The sequence below is a fragment of the Bubalus kerabau genome, chromosome 10, assembly GCF_029407905.1.
Source record: "Bubalus kerabau isolate K-KA32 ecotype Philippines breed swamp buffalo chromosome 10, PCC_UOA_SB_1v2, whole genome shotgun sequence".
NCBI classification, from domain to species: Eukaryota; Metazoa; Chordata; class Mammalia; order Artiodactyla; family Bovidae; genus Bubalus; species Bubalus kerabau.
Window position 1 is genome coordinate 40,893,234 of NC_073633.1, and position 16,817 is coordinate 40,910,050.

The 16,817-nt window shown below is 57.1% G+C and overlaps 1 protein-coding gene across 7 annotated transcripts; it reads right to left on the reverse strand.

Annotated features, from left to right (window-relative positions):
- Positions 1-798: 798 nt before the first annotated feature.
- CCDC9B (coiled-coil domain containing 9B) lies at positions 799-10,839 on the reverse strand. 7 transcript variants are annotated; one of them, XM_055537359.1, is made up of 12 exons: positions 10,695-10,839; positions 9,787-9,900; positions 9,405-9,503; positions 8,678-8,833; positions 8,462-8,587; positions 7,607-7,806; positions 7,237-7,295; positions 6,570-6,623; positions 6,373-6,472; positions 5,756-5,798; positions 5,443-5,671; positions 799-4,914 (listed from the first exon to the last, which is right to left on the reverse strand). In XM_055537359.1, exons 1-12 carry the CDS (start codon positions 10,704-10,706, stop codon positions 4,691-4,693), a joined length of 1,416 nt encoding a protein of 471 aa, XP_055393334.1. In that variant the 5' UTR covers positions 10,707-10,839; the 3' UTR covers positions 799-4,690. The 7 variants fall into 7 exon arrangements, with proteins under 7 accessions (XP_055393334.1, XP_055393332.1, XP_055393331.1 ...); XM_055537357.1 differs by having other exon boundaries at positions 4,772-5,671; positions 8,471-8,587; XM_055537356.1 differs by having other exon boundaries at positions 4,772-5,671.
- Between the last annotated feature and the right edge of the window lie 5,978 nt (positions 10,840-16,817).

A 16,817-nucleotide genomic window follows, 5' to 3' on the forward strand; every position in this document is an offset into this window, starting at 1 on the left:
GTAGGCAACTCACAATATCACCAGGACCCAGGCTGACCCGGCAGCGGGCTATGGGGAGGGACCCCTGAACTGGAAGAGACACAACCTACAGACTCAACATTGCATTAGTTATCACCCTTGACCCCTCTCTTTCCTTCTCTCCAAATGGGAATTCATGAGGGCAGATGGAGCTAATAGATATGACAGGGCTTGGAGATCTTGGGAATAAAAGTACAGTATATCCACATGGGGTAATTAATATATTTTCAAGGGAGTGTCTGTCCCTTTGGGCAAAAATGCTGCATAGAAAGAAACGTGAAGGAGCAAGGAGTAAACATTACACCAGAGCCCAGACCATCAACATCAGCATCACCTGGGAACTTAAAAGAAATGCCATGGCTTAGCTCCCATCCCACAGCTACTGAATGAGAAAGTCAGGAGATGGAGCTGGGTAGGGCGTTAACTAGGCTTCCAGGTGATTCGGATGCACACTAACATGTGAGAAGCACCAGCCCACTGTCCCTCTGATTCAGTAAGTTGGGGTTAGGGTATTACTGTTTGGACAGATGGTTATCAAAGGTGACTTTTGACCTTCCTTCTTGGTTGAAGCCAGCTGCCCTGCTGGGGGAAGAGGAAGCACTGTGTCCCTAGAGTTTTAAAAGGGAAAAGGCCTTCATTGTTGGTTCTTTTTGAAGGTTGCAGGAGAACTTGCCCTGGAAAGCTTGTTAAGAAGGAGGCAGGCCTGAAAGAGTCCTCTCTCCCTGTCCCACAAAGATACTGATGTGTTTGCCTGACCTCCTGCCTTGCCTTGGGGCCTGCTGTTCCTCGAGCCAGTCCTTAAAAGGAGCAGTGGGTGCCACATTTGTTCCTTCTGGTGCCAGGTCTGTGCTATTTCACTTCGCTGGCGTCAAGTGGATGCTTAATGAGAGGCCATGACGTAGGCCGGCAGACTCGTTGAGAGAAAGCAGCCTCGGACTGTGCTTTCTGCAGCTTCTCTCACTGCCTTCCCCAGCCTCATATTCTCCCCCCACCTCCTGTGGGGCTGTGGTCACTGTGTGTCTGCTCTTCCACATAAGCCCTGATAGCCCTCACTTAGGACAAGATGCTTATAGGGTCTGTGGACACTGATAAATGACTCAAGAGGCAGAAGTGAAGCAGTGCCTTTCGTTTCTCCTATTCCTTTAAACTCCCTGCCCGGGACTTAATCCCCCAATTAAGAAAATATGGCCATATTGGGATTTGGGGCATTTCCCTTATTCTTTTCTGGGGCCAGTGCCATCTTTTCCTTTTATTCCTGTCCCTGAGGCTAGGGTTTGGAGCTGGAACTGATTGGTGGTCAAACCTTCCAAACTTGGACCTTGTTAAATAGCTGGGGATCCTCTACTTCAGGGATCCCCAGTTACCCATCCCTTGATTATATGAAAATACAGGCATGCTACTTCTTCGGGTGGTAAAACTTTGGGAGGCATGAAGCCAACTCCACAAAGGAGTCTGTTTCTGGGGAGTGAGTTTGTGAGATTCTGTTTGATGTAAACAGAAGAAAAAAGGAAATGCCTGAACTGCAAAAGCCAGTGTCAAAGTTAGGGGGAAAAGTTGAGGACATCCTTGTGATCAGTGGGTGGATGAGGGCAAAGAACATTTCCTGTAAGAGGAGAGTCGCTTCGTGATGCTTTCAACTCACCCAGACCACCCCAGGGAAGTAAAGGCAGCTTACTGTCCTAGAAGGGAGCACCCTTTACAGACCGCCCCTTCTTTTGAGAGTGCATTGACCCCAGTGAAGATGAGACTAGAAGAGAAGGCAATGGAAAAGAGAGAAGACAAAGTAGACCAAGATCACACCAAATCACTACTTCATTTATTCAACAAACATGTACTGAGTGTCTTCTTCATGCCAGGCTACTGTTAATAGAGTGCCTACTGTGTGCCAGGGGTATTTTGCATATTTTCACCTTTAATTTTCTTAATCCTTCAACATAGGTATTACTAGCTCCATTTTGCAAACAAGAAAACTGAGGCTTTTAGACATTAAAATTGACCAGAGTCATCCAGCTAGCAGGTGACAGACCTAGAATTCAGATTCAGTCTCTTGGATTCCACGGCCCGGGTTTGTTCCGCTCTACCATGCTGCCTGTCATCCCCCAAATACCTCCTTCACAGTGTGGTCTCCGCTCCCCTCTGTGAGGTGATCGGTGCCAGGATAGAGATGCTTTCCACCTCTTCTGCCTTGTTTTGAAACCTTGGGTAAAGCTGTCATGTCCCTGCTGGCCCCCTACTGCCCTCTGCACTCTCTCATCAATTCCTCCAGCTCTGTGCCTGGGCTCCTGAAGCCATGTCCCATGAAGAACTTCCCACCTTTGAGAAGCAGTCTTGTCTGTTGGTTGGAGAGGAGAAGGACATCCAAGAAGGCTCCCAGCCAGGCCTTTAACCAAAGGATCCAGGAAGAAGCAGAGCAGCCTTCCATGGCCCCGAGCTTTGTGGAGGGATGTTTACCCTTCCCTCCTGCCCCTTAGCTGGTTTCATCCTGGAGCAGGGTTTGTGTCCACCAGAAGTGCTGGCTCATTTCTCCTGAAGGAGGGCTCCCCTTTTCTGAGGAAAGCTCATTGATACTTGCCTTGTGCTACAGTTCTTCCTATAATGAAGATATCCTATGCCAGACTCCATTCTCTCCAACTGCTCGTGACTCACTCCCATGACATCCCTTTCTCCTAACACCCGGAGAGAGAGAAGCCCATTTTTCCTTAGCCCTTTAGCCCAGCTTCCTCTCCCGCTTAGGTCTTGTCATGAGGCCTCAAGCAGACCTCTGCCCAAACTACATCTCCAGCCCACAGTCAAACATGACTTGGCACATACCCTTTAATGAAGGCACATCTGTATAGTTGGTAGCATTGGCAGTTGGGGGAAGTTTGTAATTCTTAGAATCCAAATTCTGGTTCACAATTTGGGAGACATCTGAATTCAAGGGCTCTGCTTGAACCTGCTCTACTCCAGCTCCATCCTTGGGAGTCATGGGTTCCAGGGCCAGTTTCATGCTCTGAAGTCACAAATGTGTGACCAGATGACAAGAGGAAAACTTAAGCTTCGAATCTTTCACCCTTGCCTTTTCATATCTCACAGGGGTCTTCTCCCTACATGCACAGAATGTTCCTAAGCCTTTCCGGAATTCCTCTGATCAATCCCCACCTCTTCCAACTACCTTCACCTCACCCCATTCCCAATCAACTTTCTCACTCCCCACTACAGGAAGTTGGCACCACCAGCTCTCAAGCCTCTAACCCAAAGCCTCAGCTTCCCACCCGACTCTGAGACCAGGAAGCTCCCACCTGGCAGGGGCAGCCTGCCACCACCCCATGTAGAGCCAGCAGCCAGCCCTTAAGAGTCTAGAGTCTGTCTCTGTCCTCAGCCCTCCATATATTCTAATCCAAATCCTTCCTCTCAAAGTGTGGTCCAGGAACCCGCAGTAAAGGCAGCACCTGGAGCCTATGAGAAATGCAGGTTCCCAGGCCCAGCCCAGAGTTAGAGTCTGCATTCGTCTGCACCTTAATGTGTAAGAAGCACTACTCGAAACAATCGGATCTGCTGAAAAGTCATCCCCTCCACCGTCCTCCTCAATAGAGGGGGTGGCTCGTGGAGCAAGAGCCAGTGAGGAAGCCTGGCCTCACAGTTGAGCCACAATTCAGACCTCTTTTTCACAGTGGAGAGAAATGCTGGGGATGATCTGGACACTCCAGAGAGAACCCTGAGAAGCCAGTGAAGCCTGGGACCGTCAGCAGAGAGGAACAGCCACGGCCGGGCTATGTGGGGAGATCCAAGCCGCAGTTTGGGGGCAAAGGGGACACCCGATGAGAAAGAAAGGCGTGCCCACCTTTGCACACAGCGGTGGGGTGGTTCCCTCTGGGCTCCTGCCACCATCTTCAGCCCCTGTCGGGCACCTACAGCCAAGAACAGCTCCTGCTGTGCAGCCTGGATCTGCCGGATGACGAGGCTTCTTCCCTCCCTCTTGCTGGCAAAGTTCCCATCGCCCACCGGCTGCATTGCTGGTAGTGGGTGCTCAGGAAATGTTTGTTGAATTGAGAGGAAGCCACAGCTTGTGTGGAGTCTGGATAATTCACCAGACGTGGGTCTCAGTGGTTGGGGTTGGGGGCGGGGAACAGAGACTAAGTAGGAAAGACGAGTCCTGATGTCGTACTTAGCTGGAGTTGCTGTTTCTCTGCCTCTTGAGTCCCTGCCTGAGACCTTGCTTTGGCATGACACAGTGCAGGGAGATGGTGTGAAGAGGAAGTTGGAGATGGCAGAAAACGACTCCAGGTGGGAGGCTCCCCCTCCCCCATTCAGGATGCACTCAGGTCTAACCTGGGGGTGGGGGAGGAGGTCCCTGAAGATGAGCTCCCCAACCCTGCTGTGGGGAGAGCCAGCCATCTGTCCCCTCTTCACCCCACCCCGCTTCAGAGACTTTCTCGAGATTCTTCCTTTCACAGAGGAGAACTGAGCTCTGCTCTTCTGTCCCTAGCTCCGTCCCCGCAGGCTATGGCCTCCCTTCCTCTGGGCCTCAGCCTCCTCTTCCCGAAAGGTAGTAGGCAGCCAGGTGATTGTGAAGTTCCCCCATTGGTCATCCAGTGATTCTGGGACTGAGAGTCACATGGGTGCAAGGCAGGGGAAAGTGTAGGAAAGGGCCCCAGGCCTGGGCTAGCCATGCCAGCTGCTGTGGTTGGCATCAGTTGACAAGCTGGCAGTACCTGACAAGCCAGGAGCCAGCAGCTGGAGAGGGTGGCCAGGCCCTGGGGGTGACGGGTGCTAGGTGAGCCGGCTGCTGAGTGCTTCCAAGCCTTGTCCTCTCGTCATGGCGGGGAGCCTGTGGCCTGGGCAGCAGTAGGCTTGGGACAGAGCTCACCAGCCTCACAGACCAGGCGTGGCGCGGGCATGCACCAGGGGCTGTACCTGCAGGTGAGAGCACACACAGGGGGCACCTGTGAGGGCGGGGGCTGGCTCCTGGCCTTCATGGTCTCACTCCCCTGGAGAGTTTGCCAAACTGCTCAGCCAGGCCGCCACAGCCGCCAGCCACCACACACCCATGGCGCAGACTCTGGACAGCGCCTCGCCTCCTCTCCCCAGCCTGGTCCCCTGCTCCCATGAGCTTTGCTCAGCATCTTCCTGCAGGGCCAGGACCCCCTGTCCTGCTCCTCACACCTCCTGCACCCCTCGCCCTTTGGCTGCCTCCTCTAGGGGCCCTGCTCCGAGGTGTCAGGCCCTGCTGGGCCCCAGCCTTGCCAGGCCTGTCTTCTCTGGGCTCCAGGGGCTCTGCCCCTTTCGGGGACCCGGAACAAGTCTGGGCTTCTGGCCCAGCCTGGGGCTCGGTCGACCCTAAGGGCTGCTCCTGGCCCTCCAGCCGGGACGCAGCGCTCTCCTGGGCCCCAAGCTCTGAACTGAGCGTACACGCGCTCTCCTGAGGCCCAGAGCTACTGGCACCTCCTAGGGAGAGATCGAGGGGAACCAAGTCTGAGTTTGGTGGAGAGCCCGGACTGGCTGGACTGGCTGCCAAATCTCCCAACTCCTCTTTCAGCCCCTCTGGTGATTCCGATGCTGGGGTGGGGGTGGTTCCTCCACCCGGGGCACTGGTGGGTCCGCCGGGCTCCATCCCGCTCTGAATCTGCTCATGTTCCTTCTCATTCGGAGTCTTTCTGGTGCTTCGGCTTCCCTGAAAACAAGAGGTTGGCTCTACTGGTTGGTGAATTTAGGGCTCATGTCCCTAGCCCACCCCATCCTAGGTCCAAATACCCACCTCCTGGCTCTCTGGCTCCTGCCTGTCTTCCTTCATTTCCCACCTGCAGAAACACAGCACATGGCAGGTCCCACTCCCAACCCACCCCACCTCACGTCACCTGCTCCATAGCCGGCAGCCCACATCCCCCAGGGGGATCCGAAAGCCCAGGGGTCTCAGAGGAGGGTCAGAGCCACAATGAGGCTCCAGGATGTTTCCCTTCCAGCCTGACCTCCCGCCCCAAACCCAGCCATTTCCTCTAAACACTGCCCACTATAGCAGGTCCCCAGCTGCTGTTTATGGCCAAGCCTGAAGCACCTTGAGTTCTGTGGGGACGATGGGCGTGTAACAGCCTGTGCTGCCTGGGAAAGGCGCGCCTGACTTCCCCCAGGGAAAGGAACTGCTGTAATTACCGCCGGCCTCCCAGGGCACCAGGCTCTTGCTGCAGCTGCCTTTGCCGATGGCCTCTCCCAGCATCTCATTAACCCGCCACCAGGCAGCAGTCAGCCAAGAGGCAGAGGCCCTGGGGGCTGGAGCAAGCACCTGGGCCAGGCGGCCTGACCTCCCAGAGGTAAGGCAGGGCCAGAAAATCCAGGAGCCCAGAACCTCCCCCGATTTTGCTCCCTGTCTCATGTTACCTGCGGGCCCTGCCAGTCAGCCTCTCTGTCCCTCGAGCCTTGCTGCGTGTGGCCAGCGCCACCACGGGTCTGCCCTGTTGCCCACCCCAAGTAGCACTGCCTGCAAGAGATGGTACACATCAAGAGAGAAGAGGGTCATGGCAGCCCGGTTCCTTCACCAGCTCCTGGGGCCTGATCCTCCTCCTCTCTCAACTCACCTTTGCCTTCAGGGGCCAGTGGTGGGGGCTGTAGCTTTCGCTGACTCCTGGGACCTAAAGGGGAAGAGGAAATTGGGAAAGGGTGGGATCACAAAAGAGCCAAAGCAGCAACAACAGCTCTTTCAGGACCAGGAAGTTGTCAGTCCTTCTCTTGGTCCAGTTGTGAGTGTTCTGGTTCCCAGAAAAAAGTCTGGCCTGGGTGCTGGGGTTGGGGGGTGCGGTTAGGGCAGTATCAGGGGAGCTGGACCCCTGTGCTAGCTTTGCCACTCCTGGCTAGGTGACCAGCAGAGCAGCCTCTCCAGCCTTGGCTTCCTCACGTGTAAAATGAGGGACCAGCAATGCAGTGGAATTATCCCTATATTAGATAAGGAGCAGGGGCCACCCAGGAGGGTCCAACGCCTCCAAACGACCCCAGTACTGACTTCCTAGTGAGCCTTCTCTCCAGACCTTCTGGGATCAGAACCCAGGACAAAGGTTGTAGGTTTAGAGGATGCGAAGAAAGGTCATGGTGCCTCCTCTGATAGGGAGCAGAGGAAGGAAGATGTTCTTTCATGCTTCTTTCCAGCTCTGAAAATACGTGGTAAGCCAAGAGACAGAGGACAGAGAGAAAGAGGGAGCAAGGGGTGAAAAATTCCAGGAGGGGTGGGGTTGTGGGGTTTTGGCTCACCCCTTGTGCTGCCCACCTTGGCTGGGCCCTCTTCCCGAGGCTTGCTGGAGCCCTGTCGCCTGCATTGCAGAGAGAGGGAGTCAGGCTGGCTGGTGGCGGGAAGGACAGAGGCTGCAGAGCTGCTGGTGGGCCAACACCCCCTCCCCCACCCTAGCCCCAGGCCTAAGGACAGCAGGGAGAGGGTGGGCCCAAGAAAGATGGGAAACCCGGCACCTGCACAGAGCCCTTAGCCCAGGGCCCAACCGGAGGGCCCAGGCAGATCCTCACCACCCTGGGAAGGGTCCCAGCCGCCCTCCAAGAGGCGTCCACAGTTAGCCTGACACAGCCCCACAGCATGTCAACCCAGCAGCTGCCGGGCCCTGCCACCCACGTGGGCTTGGCCTTGTCCAGGTCCCACGGGCGGCGCCAGTCACCCTGTGCGTCTCTGTGCCGGGCCAGGCGGGCCTGGTCGATCTGCTCCCGCTCCTGCTTCCACTGGGCATAGTCCCAGCTCACCTCCAGGGGGCCCCCCAGTGCCCGGCGGGGAGCAGGGCCTGGGACCAGGGCTGGACTCCCAGGCTCCCGGACACCCTGCAGGGAGAAGACACTAAACACCATAGGGTGGAAGCAGAAACAGCCCTGGGTTTGAGATGGGGATCCAGAGAGTCTGCTAACCCCTTCCTCTCTGAAGGTTTTGACATCCCCACCCCAAAATTAGATCCATTCCATGTTGGTTAAATCCTGTTTGCCATAGGCATGGTTTCCATCCAGGGTTAGCTGTGTCTTTGGGGCAAGATGACCTCTCTGTTGGTCATTTCCTCATCTGTGAAATGGGGATAATAATAGTGCTATTCATGGGGTTGTTGCTGGGGTGTGTGGTCAGGCCGAGGGTGGAGAGACACCCAGCTGCTGGGAGCAAGAGCCAAGACTAGGGACTGCTGCCATCTAGAGGTCACACCTGGCACATGGCCAGTCTCTCACACCCTAGACCCACCTCCAGACCCCACCAGCTTGCCACCAGACGTCCAGGAGGGGTTAGGGGCTGGGACACATCTCTCACTTGCACTGTCTCTGCATGACCCACCCGACGTGAAGACTGGTCAGAGAAGGGAAGAAGGAGTGGGAATTCTTGCCGGTGCTGCCTGGGCCACATCCCCCCAGATGGGGACATATATGACTCAGCTTCCATGCCTCCCCCAAATGAGGACCACCACATTCATGTCCCCATCCCTTCTTGGGGAGGTACCTTCCGTACAGAATCTGAGCTGATGGCCGTCGGCATGGAGGGGCTCCGGCCCAAGCCCCCTCCAGGTGACCCTTCTGCTCCCTGGTTCCGTGCTCTGGTGGGCTTCTCACTTACGATCCGCTTGGCCTGGGGGAGGTGAGGATGGGCAGTGTGGCACAGGCAGGGAAGAAGAGGAGGCTTCCTGGCTCATAGGCTTCCCCTACCCACCCTGCTCACCTCAGCTTTGTTTTCCATGGTCACGGCCAGATCCACCCGCTCCCCTAAGCAGAAGGTGCCAGTGTGGGCCTCTGCCTGCTCATCCTCAAGCATCTCACTGGCTGCTCCAGGTCCACGGGCACTCCTTGCCCAGTTCTGGCTGACCACCCGCTTCCCCTGCAGAATGAGGTGCCATGCCGTGAGACCACATGGGCAGCACTGGGCAGAAGTTGGGGGTTGGGTCCTTTGGGTGCTTCCCCAGGCTGGGTTCAAGCCCTGGCCCTCCCTGGAATGCCCACTGAGGAGCTGCCTCTGTGAGGCGTTCACATACCAGTGGCATTAGGTTATCCAGGCCTGGGGCCACCCAGGGGCCCAAGACGCCACAGTGGCCCATCTCTGAGCTGGGAAATCCAAAGCACTCAGACAACAAGGCTCTGTTCTCAGACGCTGTTCCTGGCATTCAGCCCCAACGTCTCTGTGCCCTGGGACTTGGGGTTTAGGGGCAGCCTGTGCGTGGGGGCACAGGTGCAGAGCTCTGGGGCTGGAAAAGGGCATGGTCACCTTCCAACTGTGGCTCTTTGGGGTGGGGGCCAGCAGTGGCCTGGGCTGCATGAGGTTGGTAGGTGTGCCCCTGAAGAGAAGTGGGAGAAGCAGAGGAGCAGGGGCAGCTGTGCTCCCCTGGCACAAGCTGGGCCGCCACCTCCCTGCCACCCCACCCTGTCTCCCAGGTGGGTCCTCCTCCAGGAACCTGGCTGACGGTGACAGTGAGGCCATCAGGACGAAGGAGCTCCGGCGTGGTCACAGCCATGCCCCCCTGCTCTGCCTGCCGTCGGTCTTCCTGGATCTCCTGTGGGAGGGCCCGGGGGTCAGCACAGGCCACGGCCCCCCAGAGGCACAGATACACAGACGCTGACAGGCCTACACAGAGAGACACCAGTGGGACACCAGGGGGCAGGCGCACCATGTCACAGAGTCCCCAAGACCCCCGCAGAGCCTCTGAGATGGAACACACCCACCCTCACCCTGGTCCCAGCCCAAGCCTGCAGGGAGAGACCACCGTGCCGGAGTCTGCAGGCAAAGCCCAGGAGTGCCAGCCCGGTCGGTCCTCCCGCCTGGCACAGCCCACTCACCTGGTACCTGCGCAGCAGGGCCTGGTTCTTCTTGCGAAGGGCGACTATCCTCCGGTCCAGCTCTGCGTCCTTCTCCTCCTGCCTGCTCATCGGGGACTCAGCCCCGTGAGGCCCCTGTGGAGGGCAGGGGCCCAAGCTCCTGACTGCTGGGCCCATCCCTTACCAGTTCCTCAACTTCTACATCAGCCCATTCTACCCTATTCTTACCACCCAAGGAATAGCCCCAGACCCAGAGCTACGGTCGCGTGGAGAGTCGGCCCATGGAAGGCCGTAAGCCCCCACCCTGCGAGGCCCGTCTGCCATCTCCCTGCGTCCTCTCGGGGGGCTCAGGTCAGAGCTTCATGCCCAGGCCCGCAGCTCCCAGCAGTGGCTGCCCCTCCCCCCGGCTCTCCAGGGAGCTCAGCTGCGGAGCAGAGCCGGGAATGGGAGTTATAAATGGCTCTGGCAGCGGAACCTGCCGTGACTGGGAAGTTGCCAGGGGATTCAGGAGGTCGAGGGGGGAGCTGTTGGGCTCCCAGGCCAAGAACCACAGTGAAAAGAGAGGCCCCTGCTCTGTGCTGGGCTCCCAGGCCATGGACCCCACTTCTCAGGCCTGCGCCCAGCCTGTGGGAAAGAGCTGCTCCCACAGGCCCAGCCTTTCCAGGCCAAGAGCAAGAGCTGCCAGCAAGAGTTAGCTCCGTGGGTGGGCCCCGCCGCGGAGACCCCCGGGCACACTGTGATCCCTGGGACCCTCCTTGTCTGGCTGCAGGGACTCCGTCGTGGCCGACACCCCTGCCCAGCGCCCTCCCCTCCCGCCTAGGCACAGCCCTCTTCCTCCTGGGCCCAGCTGTCCCCGGCTGCCCTCAGAATGTGGCCGCCTGGCGTCCCAGCCCCAAGAAGCCCCCCGCCAAAGGCAAGGTGCCACTCACAGCTGAGTGCATGGCAACAGCGGGCACGGAGAGAATTCCAGAGCAGTCCTGGGGGGAGCTAGAGCGGGAGGGAAGCCGGAGCCACCGGAGCCGGGCCTCCCTCCGCCGGCCTCTCCCTGCCGGCTTCGCTGCTCAGCACACGAGATCATGTTGTGATTACAAAAGACTCCTCTGGGCTCCCAGCCAGGAACGCCGCGGCCACCGCCCCCACCATCCACTCTCAGAGGGCGAGGACCAGGGCACCGGCAGCCAGCTGGCCCTGCCCAGCACCTCTCCCTGCCCTGCCCCAGTGTCCCCAGACAGACTGGCAGGGACTTCTGCCTGGCGGGGCAAGCCCACACAGGGGGCCTTACGCTCCAGTAGGACCCCAGCTTGGGCCTGCCTGCAGACAGATGGGCAGCCGAGTAGGTCTCTGTCCCTCCCATTAGTAAAGAGAGGCCTATAGTCCAGCCTGTTGCCCTCCCTGGTCCAAGAGCCTCCACTCAAATGAGCGTCCCCTGGCCCCTCACTCTCCTCATCAGTTCTGGTTTAAGTAATGCGAAGGGATCAAGGAGTTCACCTCCCCTAGGCCATCAAGTACTACTGCATACCTAAAATAACACCACTAGTCATTCATTCCTTTGGGTTCAGCGTTGTCTTCCCTGTACTTTCAAGTACACTTGCTCCTGGGACACTCAACTGTCCACGTCGCCCCTGGGTGTGGGGCACCTCCCTCAGGGCCCGTGCCGCCACAGCTCAGGCCTGGCCAACAGCCTTCCCCCTGGCTCCTACCTGGGAGCCCTTCCTGGCCTTGCTCCCCAGGGCTGGCCCTCTCAGCCTCTCTGACCCTGAGACTGGAAGCAGCCTTTTCTGGGAAAGTCTCCCCCCAGATCTTGCTGGTACACCCAAGGCTGCTGTCTCTGCCCTGGACAGTAGCTTGCCTGGCACCCCTAGTGTGTCCGAGACCAGGAGTTTGGGAGTGTCAGGAGGAGAGGTGGTCTCTGTATCAGGAGCACCTGGGGTCTGGTTCTGTAGTAACAGGTCTCCGATCTCCAGGCCCTGAAGGACAGGTCAGAGGTTCCTGCATTCCCCCTCAGCCTTGACTGACTGGGGCCTATTTCCCTAATCCCGTGGACACCTTGTCCCCTCCTGTTTCCAAAGCAGAAAGCCCTGCTGCCCTCTCCTTCCTACTCAGACCAGCCCAGGCAGCCAGAGAGCCAACCCCTGCTTCCCTTGAACCACCTCTTCCTATCTGCCCACCCCTGCGCACCACACTGAGCCTCTTTCCAGGCCAGGCCTTGGAGCAGCACCGCTGACCCGGCAGCCGATCTCCGCCACCCTAGAGTTCTCATCCTGCTTGGAAATGCCACTGCGCTCTCTCTTCCTCTCATGCCGGATGTTCCCACTGAGTCAGACTCCTCTACATTCCCAGCTACAGTGACGCACCCAGGCTACACACACGCACACACGCGCACACACACTTCTTCTCCTACCCTCTCCACGTGCTGCCTACTGAGTTCCAGTCTAGTCTCTGACAGCCGGAGCAGGGCCCTGGTGGGGTGGCAGTCAGGCCTCCTGTCACCTGCCCCATGCCCTGTGCCCTGTGGTTGGAGCTGGAAGGCCCTTAGAGCCTGGGAGTGAAGGATACAGCTGAGACCTAAAGTTCTCCATGATCTTTGGAACCCAGGTCTGGGGAGGAGGAGTGGAGATAGAGGAGACGAGGTCTGCTCTCCCCATTGCGCCTGTTCCCAGCCAGGGTGGGGGCCAGACAGCAGTGAGGAGCAGCAGGCTGGGTAGAAATCCAGCCATTCTGCAGGGTGGGCGACCCAGATCTCTTGAAGGGCCTGCAGGAAAAGACGCCCCTAACCTCGTGGCAAAGGCCTCTGCATCTAGCAGGCTGAAGGCCCATGTGACCAGGATGGACCAATAGTCAGACAGTCCCACCGCTGCGGGCCATGTGCTTCCCAAGTGCTACTCACACAATGTCAGCCTCAGAGCAGCCCCCACATTGTCCTATCTTCTCCAGAGTCTGTGGTGTGCCTGTCTGCTCCCTACTGGAGAGAGGCTTTCTAAGGGCAGGAATGGTGTATTGCTGTTGCTGCTGCTGCTGCTGCTAAGTCGCTTCAGTAGTGTCCGACTCTGTGTGACCCCAGAGACGGCAGCCCACCAGACTCCCCCGTCCCTGGGATTCTCCAGGCAAGAACACTGGAGTGGGTTGCCATTTCCTTCCCCAGTGCATGAAAGTGAAAAGTGAAAGTGAAGTCGTTCAGTAGTTTCCAAGTCTTAGTGACCTCATGGACTGCAGCCTACCAGGCTCCTCCATCCATGGGATTTTCCAGGCAAGAGTACTGGAGTGGGTTGCCATTGCCTTCTCCGGAATGGTGTATCAAGGGCCTCTAAATCCCCAGGGCCTGGCACAGTGTCCCTGAAAACTACAGTGCCTTCCTGGGGGCTTGCAGAATAAATACATGAGTGAGTAACCCATGCTGTCCCGCGCATGGCTCTGGGTACCTGTGCTTCAACTGGGGCTGCTGTTCCCTCCACCCAGAATACTCGCAGCCCTGAGGGAGGAGGTGGCCGGTAACGTCGCTAACTGTGCATTTCCTTTCCCTGTCTGGTGAAGGTAGGGCGTGACCAGCATAATGGTCCCCGGTGTGGGGGATGGGGACCACGCCGCTATTAGTCTGCGTCACCACTAGGGGGCAGCAGGGCTTCAAAAAGCCTGGTTGGAGGTGGGGGATGGCTCTTTTCTCGCCTCTGCCGCCAGCTCCTCTCCAGCAAGTCTGAATCAACCCCACCTCCCAGCTCCATCAAACTAGAGAAGCCACACAGGCTATAGAAGCCCCCTTTTATCGGTGATGAGACCAGAGAGGTAGCACCCACTACCTGGGCTGCTCAGCCTGTTTGTGGCTCAGAAGAAACCAGCAGCTAGACATCTGCCTCCTGCCCATTGCTCTTCCTGGCTGCTACAACAACACTGTTTCTGTTGACACTTCATGCTGTGCCCTCCCTTTCTTTGCCCAGGAACAGGCCCACTGTCCCAATACCTCAGCCACAGGTCTAGGTCATGTCTCTTCTGTGGCTGGTTCACCACCCTCTCAGGCAGCCTGCCAGCTGGGCCTGTAGCCATAACTACCCACCTCCAGCACCTTCTTGGATCAAGAAACTGCAGTTACAATTCCTACTGACTAGGGCTTTAGTTTAGGCCTCTCAGCTCAGGCCAGGCCTGGCCCTGGGTAAGGAGGACTCAGAGTGTGTGATGTAGGGGCAGACGGATGAGCTCTTTTCAGGCTCCAGCTGGCAGGGACAGTCGGGGCCCTATGGCTCCAAGAACACACATGCCAGAGAAGTCGTTGTTGTTGTTTAGTTGCCCAGTTGTGTCCGATTCTTTGTGACCCCATGAACTGCAGTACACTAGGCTTCCCTGTCCTTTACCATCTCCTGGAATTTGCCCAAACTCATGTCAATTGAGTCGGTGATGCCATCCAACCATCTCATCCTCTGTCACCCCCTTTTCCTCCTGCCTTCAATCTTTCCCAGCATCAGGGTCCTTTCCAATGAGTTGGCTCTTCTCATCAGGTGGCCAAAGTATTGGAGCTTCAGCTTCAGCATCAGTCCTTCCAATGACAGTAGCCATGATCTTAGGTTTTTGAATGTTGAGTTTGAAACTAGCTTTTTCACTCTCCTCTTTCACCCTCATCTAAAGGCTCTTTAGTTCCTCTTCACTTTCTACCATAAGAGTGGTGTCATCTGCATATCTGAGGTTATTGATATTTCTCCCAGCAATGTTGGTGACAGAGCAGGGTGGAGCCGAAATCCTTTGAAGCAGGGGGTGGCAGAAAGATGGTCCAGGGACCCCTCTTTCATTCTGCTCTCCAGGGCACACACCCTGGGCTGGGGTATCCTGAGCTTTCCAGCTCCAGACCAGCAGTGGGAGGAGGGCTCTGATATGGACTGAACTCCTGATCTACTTCACTGGCCCCCTTCAGCACAGGGAACAAAAAGTGAAGATCCAGGCTCCACCTCAGAGGTATTTGAGGATACCAGGTAGCCTTAGCCTGAGGCCAGGGTGACATGAGACCCAGACCAACTGAGGAGTTTTCCAGAAGATAAGCTTCCAGGTGATGAGCAAGACTCAGCAAGGGGCTGGCAGTGAGAATGTTGCATGGATGCAGCCTGAGAAGTGGTAGTGGCTTCTTACCAGTGAGGGAACATCAGCTTAGGAGGGTGCAGTCCTAAAGGGGAGGTCACTGAAGTGCAGACCAAGGGGGCAGAGGAGTTCAGAGGGGCTCACTGAAGGTTTCACAGTGGGGGCCAAGGAGTCCATGCAGCAGTTTAGGAAGCCAGGGAGGAGGCTGAGTCCAGATCCTGGAGGGAAGGGTCTGCACCAGGCAGGGCAGGGGACTTTACAGGGAAGAGTGAGCAGAAGCACCTCAGAACATCAGTGTGTGGCAGGGGTGGGGTGGAGGTGGGGTGGGTGCATTCAGTGAGAGATGGGGCAGGACAGCCAAGACAGTGTCAAGGACTGGAGCCTGGGGCCCTCGTGGCTGTAGGAAACAGGCGGGCTTGCCTGCACGTGCCCGGGTGCTCCTTCCTCCCAGCAGGCAGAGAGGCTGGAAGGCTCTCCCCACCTTGACACTTACCACGGAGGGCTGGCTCTCAGGGGGTGGGGGGATGGTGAGATGTGGGTGGGTTCACACCCTCCAGGGATGGGGAAAAGATCTGGCACAGTTCTGAGAGCAGGCCACCCGTCCCACTGAGAAGATGACAGGGCCTTTGGAATGGTGGGGCGTGGCATGGGTGGCGTCACCCAGCCTGGAGGCTTCAAGGCGGGAGAGGGTGACTGGGTGAGAGAGAACCTGGTCACCACAGGGAAGCAAAAGCAGCCTGGGGGTGGGAGGGCAGTAGGGTGAACTGTTGTCCAGGTTTGCCTAGAATGGAACCCAACTCAGCACTAACAGTCCTGTGTCCAGAGCTCCCTTGGTCCTAGGTGAGCCTGGCTGTTTGGTCACTTTCTGGGGAAGGAGGCTGCGGCAAGTGGCTGGAGCAAGGAGGGAACCTCTCAGGAGCCTGTGAGTGAAATATTCTGAGTGAAGCTGGAGGCCAAAGGTAGGGATGTGTCCTGAAGAAAGATCCCAGTGTGAGCAAGGGGAAGAACAGTGAGGCCAGGAAGACACCTGGGTCATCAGTGCTGATACTACCGATCATCACAATAACACCTTGCACTTACACCCAGCACTGCCAAAGCCCTCACACACACTGTGTTATCTGATCTCATCAGGCTTCGAAATCTGTGAATTAGTCAGTGCTGGTGTGTTTCACTTTTTGGAGATCAGGGTCAGTGACCTGCCCAGAGGTCTCTGTAGTGAGGTGGAGGTCTCCCACCAAACCTGCCTGGTCCCCACGGCACTCTCTCCAGCCCAAGCCAGAGCCAGCCACCTGTGCCCTCCTGCCATGGGAAACTTGTCCACCCTCCCTCCCCAAACCCTGCAAATGTGCCTGGCTCTCCTGTCTCCCTCTCCACCCTATAAGACAGTCTAGGAGCAGGGGCCTTGCTGGCCCTGCTGAAAGTGATTGGGGGTCACAGAAAGGGCCGATATCCTGCCTTTTGGCCTTCACATGCTCCCTAGGACCGCCACCCTTGGCCTCTCAGCTTCTCTCCCTGAGCCCAGAAATGTCTCTTCTTGTCCCCTGAGTGCCTTTATTCTCCATTTGGTGCCTTTCTGGCAGGGAAGGGCCACCTCTCTCTGCCAGGCAATAAACCCAAGCACTTGGTGAGAGCTTAGTATCTGTCAACTAAAAAGATGCACAACGTAAGAGTTGCAAGTTCAGTTTTATTGGGGGCAAAATGAAGGCTGCAGCCTGGGAGACAGCACCTCAGAGAGCTCTGAGAAACTTCCAAAAAGGAAGTGGGGGAAGGTCAGTAAAATGATTTTGGTGAAGGTGGAAAAGTAAAAGTGTTAGTTGCTCAGTCGTGTCCAACTCTTTGCGACCCCATGGACTGTAGCCTACCAGGCTCCTCTGTCCATGGAATTTTCCAAGCAAGACTACTGGAGTGGGTTGCATGTTCTTCTCCAGGGAATCTTCCGGACCCAGGGATCAAACCTGGGTCTTCTACATTGCAGGCCGATTCTTTACCATCTG

What these genes read in the sequence shown, in the direction of transcription:
- CCDC9B (XM_055537356.1), bottom strand. An exon ending in TCACTGTCACCGTCAGCCAG is followed by an intron (nt 8,834 to 9,404) that starts GTTCCTGGAGGA and finishes CTCATTCTGCAG; the next exon opens with GGGAAGCGGGTGGTCAGCCA. An exon ending in CTGACTGGCAGGGCCCGCAG is followed by an intron (nt 5,799 to 6,372) that starts GTAACATGAGAC and finishes GTGTTTCTGCAG; the next exon opens with GTGGGAAATGAAGGAAGACA.